An 18,186-nucleotide genomic window follows, 5' to 3' on the forward strand; every position below is an offset into this window, starting at 1 on the left:
TCTTTGTTCATTATTGGAGTCGTTTTTTGGAGTTTTTTTGAACTTTACAACAAACCTGCTGTTCGAGGAGATCCAAAGTCGAATATGGTTCCGATTAAGCTCATATCTGACCTCAAGGAACTGAACTCAGCCGTCGAGTCCTTACAAAGAACATTAAAACGTCATTGGACGCTTCGACACGCGTTTCTTCTTTCCCTACTCAGAAGAACTCGATTCCTGAAGACAAGGAGCTTATAAGAGAAGCACAGAGCGAGGCGTAGAGCTCAGAACAAACTCAGCCCTGAGGACCGTCGAGTGTTCAATCAGTTCAACTGTTCAACGCTAGAGTCAAGAGGACCCTCAAACAAGTCCGAAATGATTGCTTGGAAGAGAAAGTAATCTCGATTTCCAAAGAAGATAACAGTGTTTGACAAATGTCCAAAGCACTGCGCTCAAATAGGAAACGAACCCCACCGATTCACGGTCTACAAGGAATGGTATCCATATGAAAAAAACAAGCTTTCGCAGACAAACTCGAACCCCAATACAGCCCAGCTCAAATTACAACAATGCGAATTTGGACCATATCGAGGACACCAACCCCAAAGTTAGAAGAGACTTGAAAAAGGAAGCGACAGAAGCTATTGTTTTGCAACCGTTCAGAAAATCCAGATCACTATGATGTCAAGTAAAGTGAAAACGGCACCAAGACCGAACTGCATCACTAACTTGACTTTACGAAACCTTTGCTTTCGTTGCTATGCTACGACTAAGGTACTTTCCTAAGGAATGGAAGAAAGCCCACGTGGTTTCAATCCACAAGGCCGGCAAAGACGTTAAATTCCCGAAGAACTACCGTCCGATCAGTATTCTTTCGTGCACAGGGAAGATATCGGAAGCGGTCATTCTGAAAAGATCGAAAAGAAGATAATAGAGCTGGAAGAGTTCAGTTTTCAAAGCCAACAACTGTGGAACAAATGCTCCGAGTAGTAGAACAAATTACGGACGAATTTAATCGCAAACAAGTCACAGGGGCTGTGTTCTTGGACGTGGCCAAAGCGTTTGATCAAGTATGGCACACAGAGGTCTGCTTTACAAACTACTGTCAGCCGAATTTCCACTCTCCATGGATCAACTTGTAGCCTCTTACCTGCATTCTCGCAAGATTAGATCCAAAATTTGAGGAGTACTTCCTTCAGAGACGCCACATTCAGCCGGAATTCCGCAAGGATCTCTGCTGTCGCCGTTATTGTTTACATTATATGTAGCCGACATGCCGAAAACGAGGAAAACCTCCATGGCACTATACGCTGACGATACCGCCATTCTTGCCAGTTGCCTCTTTCCACTGAGCTTCTTCTCTATAAGTCCACCATTCGTCCTGTCATGACGCTTGCTATCCGCTTGGAGATACGACGCGAAGACCCATCTGCAGAAATTTCGTGCAGAATACGATCCTGAGACGAGCCGTAAATGCACCATGGTTTTTCAGCAACGTACGGATAAATGAAGACCTGCAAATACCATTCCTAGACGATCATCTAATGGAACTAAGAGTGAAGACTTTCAACAAAGTGAAAAATCACGCGAAGGAAGGCTTGCGATTATGACGAAAAAGCGCCGAGGGTTGAGTAATTATTTCCCTAAATTTTGTTGGTAATTTTTAGTTTCTGAAGATGGAAAGATTGTCAAAAAAATAACTTGAATACTTATAAAAATAGTGGATACTATTGTGATTTTTCTCTGTCAACTTCAATAAAGACATATACCCGACTTTAGCCTATACGCGTAGGATATCTCCTCGACGTCGGCTTCTCACTCCCCGCTAGGAGGAACATTCACTCAATCCTAGATATTCAAAATATCAGAAGGGTAGAGCTCGGTCGTGTCCGGTCCTTGTGGTCCCTCTCGTTCTCGTCGAACTTCTGGTCCTTTTAGACACGATCTCGCCGATCCTTGGACCTGTCCGTCGCATCCTAGGAATTTTCTCACCGTCCTTGTAGTACCTAAACAACAGATATTAAAAACTTACTCACTAAGTCCTAATTGCTTGATATTTCTCTTGAGATTTTTGGGTACTATTTCAGTTGTTGAGATGATAATTGGAAAAGTTCTTTTTGATATCATCCCCCACTGCCGCTTTATCTGAAATTCGAGGTCCCTATATTTTGAAATTTTTTCGACCTCCTTTTGACGCATGTTGTTGTTATTTGGTATTGCTACGCCGATGAGTATTGCTGTATTTTAATGTACTAGCAGTATATCTGGACTGTTTCATCAGTCAAAATTGTACGATCCCAGTACAGTTTATAGCATTCGTTTTCTAGGATGGTCTCCGGTTGGTACTTGCAGTATGGCACTTTTTCAGACATTTTATTATTGTTACTACAACTTCTTGCGCTTTGTACAGAACGCAAATACCGAAGAGCAAAAGTATGTATAGTATATAGGCAGGGCAGCCTTTCTCCCCTCTAGATGAAATGGCAGACCACTGGGCCAGAGCCATTTTGTGGCTTTCCAGTCAGGAGTTAAGGAATGGGAAAAAAGGGGAAGCTTGCATTCTGGCGGACGATCAATGGTCAAAGATAGGCCAAGACATTCCTAGTGGACGAACTGGACTGAAAGAGGTATCTCAGTCAGTAAGCAGTTACTGGGGAAAGTGAGGAACACACTAATGGAATACTACCTAGTGTAAATTATCTAAAAAGCATAGAAAAAGCGCCTGGAGATACATGGCACTGAAACAACCAAACACTTGCTATGCGAATGTGAGACTGTTCACCGGAAAAGGCAACAACACCTTGGCTCTTCGGTTTTAAAGTCGGAACAAGTAATGGATGTAGCCCCCAGAAAGTTTATAAGGTTTATTGAGACAGTATTGCCTGACTGACAAACAGAGTGAAGATACACAATAGATCTTCAGGTCAAGGTTCATGCGATTCTGGTTTTTCTCCCCTCCACTAATCCAATCTGATCTACTACGTCTTCAGTAGGATCCTATGCAGTGGCGACGCTAGGGAAGGGCCAGGGGGGCCGGGGTCCTCCTAAAATTCAGCTGCCCCCCCTAAAAGTTGACATACTAAGGCTAAAAGATTAGCAGTAGTATTGTTTTGCTCCACTTTGACCACCCCTCCCCCCTAAAAAAATCCGGTCCCCTCTTGGCAACCCCTGTTTTTGAAAGCTGGCGACGCCACTGATCCTATGTTCTCTGTGATTTCAAAAAACATCATTTTCTATTGAAGGTCCATTATTCTATGTTTCAGTAAATATGAAATATTTTTGCACATTTGTAAATTATCATTGTAAGGAGATATTTGCTATTAAAATTCAACAAAATAATATCTGTATAATTAATTATATTATATCTTACACAAATCAGTAAAAATATTGATGTTTAATTTTTAGCAGAAGTGATTACTCAGTCATTTAGTTGACAAAGGCATGCTACTCCCCGATTGATCCAGTGGTTTTGGGGCTGATCAGAATCGAAAGTTGTGAACATCACGAAGTTCGTAGAATGACCGGTTGTCGAAAGAACACCCCTTCTTGCCGATGTTTTATATACAGGACAATCGTAATGAGGTGGAGGATTGTATTCAGCTTTCACAGCAGGTTTGAGCCACATTATCGGAACCACATCGAAAAGAATTTTCGGATATGATTCATTCAGCATCATCAATTCTCTATCCCAGCGAGCTCCTTCCAAGAACAATCCCTAATTAAAAACAAAACAATTATTATTTTATATTTTACAAAATAAGTTGATGTTTTATTATTAAATGGTGAATCAATTGCACAATTACACTCAACAACTCATTTAAAATTTGAGGTCTACGAAACTCCTGTGCAACTCAAGAGTAGTATGACCGAATAATGGAAACCGGAAAAAACTTCACTATTGTTTGGCCGTTGATTGTCATCAGTTGTATGATCATAGCTATATGTATACCCAATCTTTGTTCAATGCAAATCAAAAGGAAAAACTCTGAAACTGATACTATTTTGGCACTAATAGTACAAATATAGAGGCATATGGTGGTCAAGAAGTTGTCATTTTATCTGTGTATTTTTATAATGTTCTTTCAATTAAAAACAAGCATTAGCAATAGCCAATGGTAAGAATCTCTAAAAAAATTCTGGCAATAGCCAGAAAGCCTTTCTTCCTTAACTCGTTTTTGAGTGATGTGTCTTTTGAAAAATATTCTTTCATTTTTCATATGAATTCAAAATAACTTATAGAATGCTCCATCTTTTTTCACATCGCAGATGCGATGAGCTAAAGACCTTCTCAAAGTGGAAACCAGCAGAAAACGGACAAGTTTTCGTCTTGCGAATCAGGAGGTTGAAGGAACGACTTCAGGTTCTGATACATTTGTAGGACTTTTTTCCATTTGAACCGTCGATTTCTTTGATACGACACGAAAATAGGACTCTATTGTTCTTCTTATTCCACGTATTGTAGGCCTTAGAAATGTATTCTTCAACTTTCAGTTCTTCTGAGGTATTGAAGAGCTCGACTCTATCCATCTCTTTGAGGGTCTTCCTAAAGGGCGTCGTATTCGTGGTATACCATCTTCATCGATTTTTGGTAGTCTTCTTCAAGTCATTCTGTCCAAGTGATTATTCCAGGCTCAGAGGAATCAATCAAAAAGCCGCCATATTTAGGCTCAGAAACCGGCAGCCTACACCACTCCTCTTATATTTTTTTGAATTTTCAAAGACTTGATTAATTCTAGCATGAATTCAAAGCTTGCAATTCGGCTCGTAATTGTTATTTTATATTAAAACCAAAATCTCAACTGCATTGGTTTTGTCGTCACATAAATTAGGTATAATTTTTTCGACTTGAACTAGCTATGGTTCTGGTTACGTGATCAACATGAATTTTCGAAAGGAGCTTGAAATTACAATTCCACATCCAAATGATCCTGATCGAACAAGCAGTTTTGAAATCAACATGAACAAAAAATTTTCAAACGAAACCCCTTGCCTGTGTCCTATGTTTTTGCAGTGTAGTTGGATTCTCTTAATGCTATCATGTTATTTATTGTGTTGAATATTTCATTTGATTTAGTACTGTTTTCAGTCGTTTGACTCCTTTTTTCTCATAATAGTTCCTTATTCCTTCGTTTGTGTGCTCCTTCATTCTTTCGTAGGATTTCTCCGCCAGTTTCTTTATGTGGTTTATTATTCTTGGTGTTTCTGTCTTAAGTCTTATTTACTCGTTTCTAACGAACCAGGGCTCATTTATAGCGTCTTTCAGTGTATCATTCTGTATTATTTCTAGTTCCTTTATTTTGTTTAGAATTGGTATTTCACTTCCGTAAGTCTTTATGGGTCTTAAAATTGAGTGGTAAATTCTCACTTTCAATGAATCCTCCATATTGCTTTTTTTGTTCAAGAGAGGATATGAATATCCTTCAATACTTCTTGTCTTTTGTTCTATGTTGTCGATGTGTCTGTTGCGAGTTAGATTTTCGTCCAGAGTGATTCCTAAACATTTTACCTCTTTAAGCCAATCTACTTCGTGGTTGTTGATTGTTATTTTGTTTTCTGGTGTTGTTATATTATTCTTATATTTGAAAATTATTGCATGGGTTTTCGTTTCGTTAGTGCCGCTTCTCCTTGTCTTGTATCAGGTTGTATGTTCGTTGATGTGTTGTTGCAATTTTTTTGACCGCTTTGTTTGCTGATCTGCAAGAAGCTAAGATTACTGTGTCGTCAGCATAAAGTCCCAACGTTGTCTGAGTTTGCTTACGAATTTATATGCGGTATTCGGAATCCGAACCTACCTTCAAATTTCTAGGTCCTACGATTCTAAATCGGATGAGGACGACCCGGTTACAGAATTGAATTTGAAAACGGATTCATCTTCAGTGGGTTAAACATTATTGTTCGGGACAAAACCTGGTTCAAAATTCGAAAATTACAGATATTGTGACGAAATAGCGCTCATAATATTTCGGGATATGCAATTAAGCACCGGGTGTTCCATTTAAATTAAGCAAGCGACTTTGAAGGCAACTTGAAATTAACATTCTAATATTCCACTTACACAGAAGAAGGTAGACCATATAGAAATTATAATGTGATAAAATCTGAATCATCGGTCTAACATAAAAATAAAATTCTAGAGGAGGAGGGGAGACTTCCTGAAAACCAATAAAGCAAAAACACACTATTCACTACTACACAACTACCACTACTGGATTAGAACAATTCATCAATTTGTGTTAATATTGGAAATAGGTACGAAACAAAACAGCATCCTTTCATCTCACTAATTTACACGTGCCTCACTTTCAAATGAAAGAACTTTTCATGCGATCAAATATTTTCATATCTTTACTCACATCCACAAGAACACTAAATTCTTCAATTCCTTGTATGTGCTGCATTGGAAAGTAGAAATAAACAATGAAGGAACAGCACAATGAGAAATATTGTGTATCTGATGAGATCAATGTTAAGATAGGCTTTCGAAAACACTTACTTTAGTGTACACACCAATTTCTGGAATGTCTTTGGTATCAGACTCATACCCAGTAGTGTAAAATTCAAAATGTATCCAATCTATTGGAAGTTTTTTCTTCCTAGAGAAATTCTGGAGAACTCCAGTCAAAAATGATTGTGTGAAATAGAATCCAGAAAGCCAAAAAACATTTGATGGTCCTTGTGCGATCCAATCTTGAAAAACTTTCAATCTGAAAACGATTTTCATTTTAATACATCCATACTTACATCTAAATTGATTATACAGCGTTCTGTAAATCATAGTTTCGAAATATTCCTAACTTATTCAACTCGGGTTTGAAAATAGGAAGTTAACTTTTCGAATAAGAATTGATAATATGGGTAATATTCATGATTGACATTTTTCGAAATTAAAATATTTTCTAGTGTTAGTGCGTATAGCGGTAAAGCATATTTCAAAAATCACTAAGATGTTACAATTTATATTATAAGAACATTATGTAATAATAATTCAAGACAATAATAAAAAATGTCATTGTTTTCTACTATTCAGGTACGTTATTCATATTTCATAAGTACATAGGTAGGTATCTAAATAAATTTTCAGTGAAAAAAAAATAGTTGCTCGAACTCTGAGCTGTGCTGAGGGGAATGTTACATTTAGTTTTCATAGCAACGGTAGTTGCGCAAGAATTGCACAGGCGTGCCGTTTTGTAGTTCAGAAAAGTATCATTCTAAATTGAGTGAACCAACTTCATATGTCTATTTGGTTTATAGCAAAAAGTAGGTGTTGAAAATAATTTTTTTGTGAAAATTTAAACCTTTACATTCACTTCATGAAATGGTGGCTCTGTGGCTGACCACCAAAGTCACCGGGTCTAACTCCCCTCGAGTATTTCCTGTGGGGTTATTTGAAAGATAAGGTAAATGCTATTAAAAACACTTCCCAGAAGCAGTTGCGATACTGGATAGAATAATCTTGCGCAGGTTAGAGACAATTTAGATTTGGTTGGATCAGTGGCGGCCGCTCAGAGGAGGCAGAGGAGGCCGGGCCTCCCCAAATTTTACCGCATTATAATTCTTAGTTCAAGTCCAACTATATTATGTTAACCTAAATCAATAGAATATTCAAATTTCTGGATACTTTTTACCCCAATATTTCATCATATTTATACATTCTCCGCAACAGACTTCAAAACTGAGAAGATTGCGCATCGCTGCACCGTACTACAGGCATGCGATGCGCTAAAGAATACAGCAGACTCCAGACGCGGGTCGCGGAGGCCCAATTCCTCTCTAGTCGCGTTTGTCTTGAACGTAGAATTTCAAATTTCTCCCGATACGAAGCTCCAGCCACTCTAAATTCGAGCTGGATATCACGTGCCGGAGGCCCTGTCTCCGTTGACCGAAAGCGCCCGAACATGATCCACGGCGATTAACGATGGGTCAGCTCAGCTGTTTCTGTTTATTAGCGCCAGAATTAGGGAAAGATAAAGATAGGCCAGTACTTTTTATTCCTTTCGGCGTCTTGTTTGTGGTTTCGTGTTAGGATTGTTCGGAAAAGTTTGTAGGTAAGGAAGGATATTGGCTGGCTATTCAGATATATTTTATCGAGAAAAATGGAAACGGAAACGTCGGAAACTAGAAATGAAAATGATAGTGTCAGTAGGGAACTCAGAGTTACTGAAGATATTGTAGATTTTATTTTGATTAAAAAGTTCAGCCAAATGCCTTACGATGACAAAATTTTCATTACCAAAACTACAAAAACACCTCAGCCTGCTATGCAAAATTTAATTGTCAATTCCAGGCATAATCCTATCTATCTATCTATAATCGTTCCTTCTGCGTCCAATGGTACACTAAATGCGAGTGGCTGACCGGAAGTACAGTTCGGAATAAATTATTTTGTTGGTTTTGTTTACTTTTCTCCGACGATTCAGAAAACAATGTGTGGTCAAAATTAGGGTATTCGGATTTAAAAAATTTACAGAGGTCTATTGAAAGACATGGCAGATCAAAATCTCATTTAGGCGCATCAATTAAATTTAAATTGTTCGGAAAACTCAATATTGTAAATTCACTTGATCAGGGTCATAGGCAAACTATCATAGATCATAACGAAAAGGTCAAAGAAAACAGGGATATTTTGAAAAGATTATTATTTGACGCAGTTATGTTCCTTTGTTTTCAAGAATTGCCGTTTAGAGGACATGATGAAAGTGTAGATTCGGATAATAGGGGAAATTTTAAAAAGCTATTGTGTTTCATTAGCCGCTATGATTCAAAATTAGAAAAATTTTTGAATGATGCCACTGTCTTCTCTGGGACGTCAAAAACCTATTTTTTTTGCTTGGCCTCCTCTGAATGAAAGCTCACGAGCCGCCACTGGGTTGGATGCGCAGTAAATAATCTCTTGTTGACAGCTAAGAAATATGTAGAAATTGATCCAAAAAAATTCTTTTCTCTAATTCTGTGGTTATTCCGTTCATTCTTCCACATCTTGTAGAACAAAATCGTGCGAGAATATATCAGAAACGCACAGTTTTCATGGTTATATTTTATTATTCTATGTTGGTTCTCTGAACTTTCCGCCACGGCTTTATCTGTCAATTCATCAATTTGCCTTAAAGAAATCAGTTCTGCCAACCAACATTTTTCAATACAAAAATCACTAAATTATATTTATGGAAATATTTCATTAATTTCAATGAAAATGCAATGAATTAGAGAAAATAATGTATAATACTCGTACAGAAGGCTCATTCTACCACTCGTTCATTCCAAAACTCGCCACTTCGTGGCTCGTTTTTGAATTTTGAACTCGTGGAAGAATATCAATGCCTTCTGCACTTGTATTATAAATAACTATTCACATTCCTCTTCCAATACTATGTCTGAATGAAATAAATAGGTTTGAATTTATTGGAAAAAAAATTATTGTTAATACTCATTATTGCAGAAAAGCAAATGCTCTTATATTTTCCAATATAGTTATGTCATTTTGTTTTAAATTCAATTTCTTGTTTGGAAGGATTTGTAAGTGATACTATGTTGTGCTGCTTAGCAACGAAAAACTTGGGCTACAATAATTATGAGCTGAAGAGGTTTTCATCGATGTCAAAGTGACAAGAACGCCAAACCAAATTGATATTTTAGAATAGCGTTGAAGTACTGAACCAATGAAAACATTACCTGAGTAATAAATCTGTGACATAGGAACCCAAAGGCTTCAGGCTGGGATAACTTTTGGACGCCCAAGCATCTGGTACTTTGCCAATCACCAAGGAATTCGTCACTTCTTCCAGTTCAGATGACATAACGACCAATCCTTTCACTGCTTTCACCATATCTCTCAGCGTTCTCACCACAACAGCAATTAGTCGATTGAATCTTATCAGTTCCTTGAAAACAATGAAAAAAATCAGCCAGAAAAGCTATTGATAACATTTAGGTTAGATATTACTGATTACGATTTAATTTTATAGAAATCCATGGTATAGAAAATATCGTCAGAACTTCAAGTTATAAGAACTGCAGTTTTTTAACAGTGACAACTTTCTAACCAAAATTATAGAATCTCGTGGACAAGAGTGTAGTTACTTCAGCTTTCACGTATTTTGCAGTCCTAATATGTTGGCCAATTCTTGGTGGCGCATCTTTCCTACTGCATCGTGTTCATTTCTCGCAAACACTTGACAGCCGTAATATGTTGTATTGTTTACTGGGGTGAATTTCCAAGCCCTCTACTTATGCTGTCCCAAAAAATGATCTATGGGCGAAAGATCGGGGGATCTGGGCCGCCATGGCAAAAGATTCACATGGGTCGCTTCGAAAAAGTTTAAACTAACTCTGGTAACATGAGGTCGGGCATTATCTTGCTGAAATATTGGGTTCTCGAACCGGTTAAGGTAGGGGAGAACATATGGCTCCACTACTTTAATCGTTAAAGTCCATTTTTGCCCCTTTGACGTCCGGTGCTTAAGTACCCTTCTTCGATTTTGGGCATTATCAAACCTCGTTCGACAATATATCATAGATATATTGAATTAGATATTAGAGGAATTTTCCATTAGTTTGACCATAATTTGTAAATGGTTCTTGTTGGTTGTTGTCCGTTTTAAATCGCCAATGTAAAGCAAATGATTGAGGAGTGATAATATTACAGTTGCTTTTGATATCGAAGCCTCTTTAAGTAGTATTCAGTTGTTTAGGGAGGGGGTTCAGCACCAAGCAGAACCCTAAGGGGCTAATTGAATCTCCCCCACGGGGCATCAGCCAGCTCCGGGAAGGATTCTTCCCCTGAAAGAAACTCTGCTTGTATATTTCCAAAATCTTTGTCAGCCAGCCTTGTGGAATAGAGTCGAAAGCTTTCTTATGGTCAAAATATGCCATAAATAATTTCTGTATTTTTTGAAGGTTTGGTTGCATTCTTGGAACATCCTTTCTGCTGTGTTGTCATTATATTACTTTCTTCGCAATGTTAGTTGATACGAAATGGTAAACATGATGTGAAGGTTTTGTATATTGTTGGTAGGTAAAATTGAAGCATGAATTAACGAGAGCTCGACACCTACTCATTTTTTTCGAAATATTTTTTTTCAGAATTTCTGAAGTAAGAATATTTTATATTAAAATTTAGAATAAACTTGTATGAAATGTAAAGTTAAAGTATAAGATGAACTTATAAAGAAAACAAATGCATAAAAATTATAACACAATAGTATAGCCACCATTTACTTCTTCTGAAGAATTTCCTTTAAAGCACATAAACGCAATCAAATATTATCTGCTAATCTATGAAATGTAAACTCACCTGACGCAGCACAGTGTTCATAGAGTTTGAGTACATCACAGGGAATTTTTCGCTAACGTCTAATATATCGAACTGAGGAGGGATTTTCTCCAAAATATCATTCGCCAATTCTATTATAGCGCCTTGTGTATCCTCTCCAGCACCTCCAGCTATCAATTGTGTTTGAGTTAATAAGACACCACTCAGGAGCTTGAAAACAATATTTAATTAGTCCCGGCAAAACCGAGTAAATTCGTTTCATTTACAAAATTTGACAATTCATTATACCATGAGTGTTATAGTATATTTTCTGTATTTATTAACACATGTTCTATTATTATTTTTGTTATTATTCTCTGCGTGTTCATTCGTGTCATTGAATTCCTGTTCAAATTCAGTTCACAAATTTGAACACATATTTATTTTATATGCAATTAGTAACAGTGTGGGACTATCCAGGGAAGGTACTGGCTATGAGGAAAATTGGGAATGAGAGAGCCTGGTCCTCCTTGGCCAATTACATATCATCAGCAAACCTTCCTGGTGACGAGATGTCTTTTAGAGTGGTCTCATAGGCTAGAAAATTAGCATCGAGAAAACCTTCACTACTGTACTGAGCAGAAAAAAAAATTGGGAAAAGGAGTCAAAAATAATACCATTAAAGTATACAGGAGTGTATACAGATAGTTCAAAAACTACGACGGGACTGACACTGGAGTATTCGGGACTGGCACCAAATGTTTACTATCTTTATGCCACTGTCTAAGTGTCTTTCAGGTAGAGATACTTGATAGGAAGATGTGTGAAAATGAACCTATCAAGAAACTGTCAGAAATGTGATAACGTGATACGTTCTCATAGTAAGGCTGCAATCAACGCACCGAGTTCACATATCATCGATTCTAAGATGATATTAGAGTACCGAAATAAATAACAAAAAAAAAAAAATGTTTTAGTCTGGGTTCCCGTCCACTCGGAAATTAAAGGCAATGAAGAGGCCAACACACTTGCCAGAAGAGGAGCACACATTCCGAAACCTTTCTGTGGTATAGGCAAAAGAACCTACGAGAAAAAGTTTCAGGAGAAGGAAAAAACCGAAAGAGAAACATTCATGCGGAATCTTCCTGGGTTGTATCATTCCAAAAAATTTTTTCGACCCTTTGGAACTATGAAATCCAAGATGTACCTGGATCTTAGCAAGAATATACAACACCTCCTCAATGTGTGATCAACCTCCTCACTAGATTCCTCACAGGGCATTATTGCCTCAGAAAACACCTCATGATAATGAGTCTCAGAAAATGACGAGTGCAGATTCTGTGGAGAGGAGGGAAAAACTCCGGGTATCCTGCTGACCTAATGCCTCGCCATCACTTGTCAATGCAAAATCTGCTTTGGACGAGCAAGTAAATGTGAGGGAGTAGTTTCCTTGAACCTTGAAGCTATCTCAGATACTGGAGTTTATAAGAACTCTGGAATTGGAAGGCGATTCGTAGATCATGTAATGGCGAGAAGATATCTGGTGGGGGTAAAATACACCATAAGGTCGCAGTGCTAAATAACCCCCTCAATTGAATTGATTGATCAATTAATTGATAGTTTGATAATCCGTACTACCGGAGCATACGTCATTTTCAGTAAGCCAATTTTGTCGCCAACAGGAACTATCAAATTTGACATTAAGGACTGGAAATGAAAACATCGTTGATACGATAATTCACTTAATTTCATAGACATATACTGTCTCACAAAAGTTAAGTTCAGATCTTTTGAGACTGTTTCAAAAGTTTTCATTTTCTTCAGCAATTTTTGAATATAATAGTTTCACAGTTTCAGTTGAAAATTTATTTTTAGTATTTGTAGTACGAAATTAGTTCCCTCAAAAAATTGAAACAATAAAGTTCAGTAAAGAGTACGGCCTCTTAGAACATCAACAACAGCTTGACAACGTGTTTGCATACTTTCGATCAGATTGTAAACGCCATCTGAGTTTTTGAAGTATATGAGTAGGTGATTGGTGAGAATCAAAAGCTCGTTATAGCTAATCCCAAACGTGTTCAATGGAATTGAGGTCTGGCGACCGAGAGGGCAAGGCTAAATGCGGAATACCGTGGATTTCCAGAGCTTCATAGACAATTCTCGCACGATGGAGTCCAAAAATAAGAAATTTAGCCTAATAACAGCATAAAACAATGGAGTAATGTTCTCATTAACTTGCTAATTGTAAATTTTCGCATTCATGCACCAACAATTCTATACGTCCATTCAAACAAATACCTCCCCAAACAGTAACTGTACCACTTCTGGTCGGATGAATTTTCTGAATCGATATGCGATTTCTGGGCAACAGAGGTTGGGACCATACCCGAACACGGGTCTTTCCAAAAACCGTCCATATCTCGACTCATCAGTAGACAACGCAGACCTCCATTGATTTTTCCAATTCACGTGCTCATTGGCAAATTCCAATCGCAGTCGCATATGATTTTGAGTTAATGGAATCCTTCTCAAAAGTAATCGAGAATGTAGGTAGATCAGTGCCTTGAAGTCTTCAATGGACTGTTTCAATTGAAACTGTAGGGAATCTATCGATTCCCTCGAAAATATTCGAGTTAAGTTAAATTTCGAACCAAAATACTAAAAACAGAGAAACGGTGTAAAAACTTGGTATGATCAAAGCCACACCCATAAGGGTAGAAAGGCTTTGCTAACGGTCGAATGGAAAACGGCCTGAATGCCCATAAAAATCGGCATTCAGGGCGAATAATTCAATTGAGTTCAGAACAGTCTACAACTACAACATATGTGCAACACTTGCACCGACAACGAGAAAAGCAAAGATTTTCACATCTGTTCCCGAGACCGGTGGAAAGTACCTGCGACCGAGCCGCAACGAGAAGTGGCCAGCGATCCTTAAAATCGATAAGATCTCAATATCATCTTCTTCAAACTCTTTTAGTGGGTTGGAAATAAATTGAATAAGTGTTCAAAAGCCGCTGTTGCATGATTGGACAAGTACTCAAATGCTCTCTACGTGTAGACACAGTCAGAAACCGATCTTGTGCATGAGTGGTAGATCTTGGGCATCCACTAGCTTCTTGGTCTTTCGGTCACGTTTCCAGTTTCTCAATATCGATCTATGAGTCGGGAAACTACGCTTTCACTAACTTGAAAGAAATTCAGATCATCTCTATGATAACGTCCCGTCTCGATCATACCAATATCCCTATTGGCTTTATCCGCACAGAGTTTACTTCTAGGCATTATTGCAAAACAAATTTTCAGATTTTGAATCGAAGCTTATTGTAAGAACCTAAAACAACAACTGATCCAAAATTCTTAGAAACGCAAACGACAAGAACTTTTGGTGGACAAGAATCGGCAACTTTTGGAACAATCACAAAAAACTTCATTAACTTTTGTGGAGCATTATATTCCACTCAGTTCCATTCTATATCAATGCTCAATTCAGAAAACAAAGTTCAACCTCGCCAAACGACGTGAAACAACCGATGACACTAGGAGCGCAATATAATGTTGTTGAAAATGCGGAAGTTAATTTTGTAAGGGATACGAGTATAATCAGGGGAACGCGAAGTCAGAATGATTTGAGATTTAGTCTAGAGTCACGCAATCATCAATGCACAACAAACGCGGCAGTGGCAGTAGCATATAGTAAAGTACTACCATTCAGTTCATGGGACACCACAATAGTTGATAATATTCTCGATTATGGAGATCAGCTTTATAAAAAATCCGTATCAATGCGAACCTCACAAAATACACCTGATCTATTCGTTGTAGAGGTGTATCCAAATTTCATTATTGCGAATGTATTTTATTCATTACGAGTAAATGAGATGGATACGGTGACGGGGTTTGTAGGATTAGGAAGACGAGGAGAAATAGATGTACCCTTAGCAGAAGGCATTGTAAGAATTTTTCAGAATTTCGAATGTGCTATTTTTACGTGTGGTCTTTTGTCGACTGGCCTGGCTAAAGTCGGAAATTCCATTTATTTATTTGATTCCCACAGTCGCGATAATAATGGAATGGGTATTGAAGAAGACGGTAAGGCCTGTTTACTTAAATTTTCAAACGACCAAGATTTGTTTAACTTCATGTTGCAAAACTATAACAACGACTATTTATATACCTTAGTCCCAGTTCGAGTAGAAATTGGTTCCGTCGGTGATTTATCTGATGTAGTTGATTTTCATACGTTGACATTATATGAAAACCAGAACTTCAGTGTCGTTCGATCACAAAAATTTCGAACAAAAATATTTCTACATTTAGAAAAACAAATCAGGTGACAACTGAGCCAGATATGGATTGTTCTTCTTCGGCGTTCCCAGGAAAAACCATAGGTATTATTTCCCATTACCTGGGTCCAATGAATCGAACATGTTCGTTCTGCGACGCCCTTTTCTTTAATAAAGAATACATGACATGCTGCAATAAAGGCGCTATCAAACTTCCGGAACAGTCCGTCTATCCATATTTATTGAAGGCTTTAATAACGGATGCGCATCCTCAGTCAAGTAACTTCATCAAAAATATTCGAAGATACAACACTCTATTGGCACTTGGTTCAACCTCCTTCGCCCGAAGAGAAGGTTTAGCGAGCGGAGCCCCAGAGATCGTTGTATCAGGACAAATATACCATCGATTATCAGATGTTGATACACTCAATCCATCGTTTGGATCTTTATATTTTATAGATTCTGGAGAAGCTACCAGAAAGAGGACGTCCAATAATGTGCGCGACGGTTGTGATTCTAAATTATTGCAACAAATTGATGCACTTTTGAGAAAAATTCATCCTTTCGCACAAATGTATCATAATTTAGGTAAAAATGTTTTGGAAGGGCGAGGAATCGGCGGAAAAGACGTGATTCCTCAATACGGACTTTATTTTCATGGCCAACCGGATACGGATCCGAAGAAACATGCGGCTCCGACAACCTCTAACGAAATAGGTGGTGTTTTCAGTAGTGTCGACGGGGATGTACCTCCACCAGGTTCAATTCGCGTTTATTTGATAGGAAACAACTCGCTAGGCCAACAAAACACTTATCGAGATATTCCAAAATTGTCGCCAATCGTAGATGCATTATGTTACCCTTTGCTTTTCCCCCATGGAGAATTGGGATGGTCGATAAGTTTAATGAGTAACCGGAGCGGAAAACGTATTTCAAAACGAGAATTCGAGTGCTATCGTTTGATGAGTCGATCCGGCAAATTCAATCCAATTCTTTTTTGCGGACGACTTACACAACAATTCATTGTTGATAAATATGTGGAAGTAGAGGGTGATCTGTTACATTATTTACGTACCCATCAAAAAAAATTACATGCCAACAATTACGTAGGGCTCCAAGATTATGTTGCTCGTAAATCAGCAGTCGAATCGGTCGGAAATGAAAAAATCGGCAGAATCGTTGTACTGCCGAGTTCTTTCATGGGAGGTGCACGCAAAATTACCAAGACGCGATGGCGATTGTGGCAAAATTTGGTAGACCCTCACTATTTGTAACATTTACATGCAACCCAAATTGGCGGGAGATTACGGAAAATATTAATAGTAGTTTATTGAATCCTCAAGACAGACCAGAATATATCGCCCGTGTTTTCGAATTGAAAAGAAAGGCGTTTTTCGAGGATATTTTGAAAAAGAAAATTTTCGGCGAAGTAATTGCGTAATTGAATTTCAAAAGCGGGGTTTACCACATATGCATTGCTTGATATTTTTAGATGATAAGGATAAATTACGCAATCCAGAAGACGTAGATAAAATTATATGTGCCGAGCTGCCAGAGGAAAATTCGCGGCTTTTCCAAATTATTATGTCAACCATGATCCACGGTCCGTGTGGTGATTGTGCTCCAAACGCAGCTTGTATGGTAGAGGGTGTTTGTTCGAAAAAATATCCAAAATCATTTTCGACGAATACAGCGATCGACAAAGCTATACCGATATACCGACGGAGAAATGACGGTCGAACAGCAGCGTTTACGAGAAATCGTATTATGTATACCATTGACAACAGGGATGTAGTTCCGTACAGTCCATATCTCTCTCAGAAATATGAAAGTCACATAAATGTAGAGGTGGTTACGACAGTTGGAGCTGTCAAGTATGTATTTAAATACATAAATAAAGGGCCAGACGCTGCAATTCTCCAATTAAAAAACGAAATTGTTTACGACGAGATAAAACCGTTTATAGAATCAAGGTATATTTCCTCTGGCGAATCAGCATGGCGTTTGCTAGGTTTTCCGATTCAAGGAAGAAGTCACGCAATATATAGATTACCGGTACATCTCCCAGGAGAGCGAGTCGTTTATTTCGAAGAAGGACAAGAGGAGGTGGCTTTGCAATATCCAAAATTGAGCCGTTTAGAAGGAGAAGCATATTTTCGATCGAACGTTGAAAATGCTAGAGCACGTAAATTCAAATATCTCGAAATTCCGTTATATTATTCCTTCAACGATCAAGAACATCGATGGATAAAACGACAAAAAAATTGCGCTGTTATACCTCGGTTATACACAATCAGTCCAAAATATAAGGAAACATTTCATTTACGCATTTTACTATTGCACGTCGCCGGACCAACTTTCTTTGAAGATCTACGCACGTTTCACGGCGTAATGTACCCAACTTTCACAGAAACGGTACGAGCTAGAAATTTAATCGCCTCTGATCACGAATGGTTCAAAACATTAGAACATGCGGCTTTGGTTGATATGCCAGGTTCTATGAGAAAATTATTCGCTTATATGTTATGTTTTTTCGAGATTGGAAATCCAATAGACCTCTGGGAAAATTTCAAAAAATGTATGTTCGAAGATTTTATCAAAAAAGGATATACAGAACGTGATTCAGATAATCGATCTTTGCGCAGAATCAGTTACGTTTTAAATGCTTTAGGC

General features: G+C 37.9%; 1 protein-coding gene across 1 annotated transcript in view; it reads right to left on the minus strand.

Moving 5' to 3' along the window:
• Positions 1-3,305: 3,305 nt before the first annotated feature.
• LOC123681653 (dynein axonemal heavy chain 3) overlaps positions 3,306-18,186 on the minus strand; it is a 134,611-nt gene continuing 119,730 nt past the window's right edge. Inside the window, exons 52-55 of the mRNA XM_045619881.1 lie at positions 11,270-11,458; positions 9,649-9,857; positions 6,473-6,683; positions 3,306-3,694 (exon numbers count right to left, since the gene is read on the minus strand). Coding sequence (XP_045475837.1) covers positions 3,398-3,694; positions 6,473-6,683; positions 9,649-9,857; positions 11,270-11,458 — 906 coding nt within the window. The 3' untranslated portion in view covers positions 3,306-3,397. The remainder of the gene's footprint in view (positions 3,695-6,472; positions 6,684-9,648; positions 9,858-11,269; positions 11,459-18,186) is intronic.

Source organism: Harmonia axyridis, chromosome 6 (assembly GCF_914767665.1).
Source record: "Harmonia axyridis chromosome 6, icHarAxyr1.1, whole genome shotgun sequence".
Lineage (NCBI taxonomy): Eukaryota > Metazoa > Arthropoda > Insecta > Coleoptera > Coccinellidae > Harmonia > Harmonia axyridis.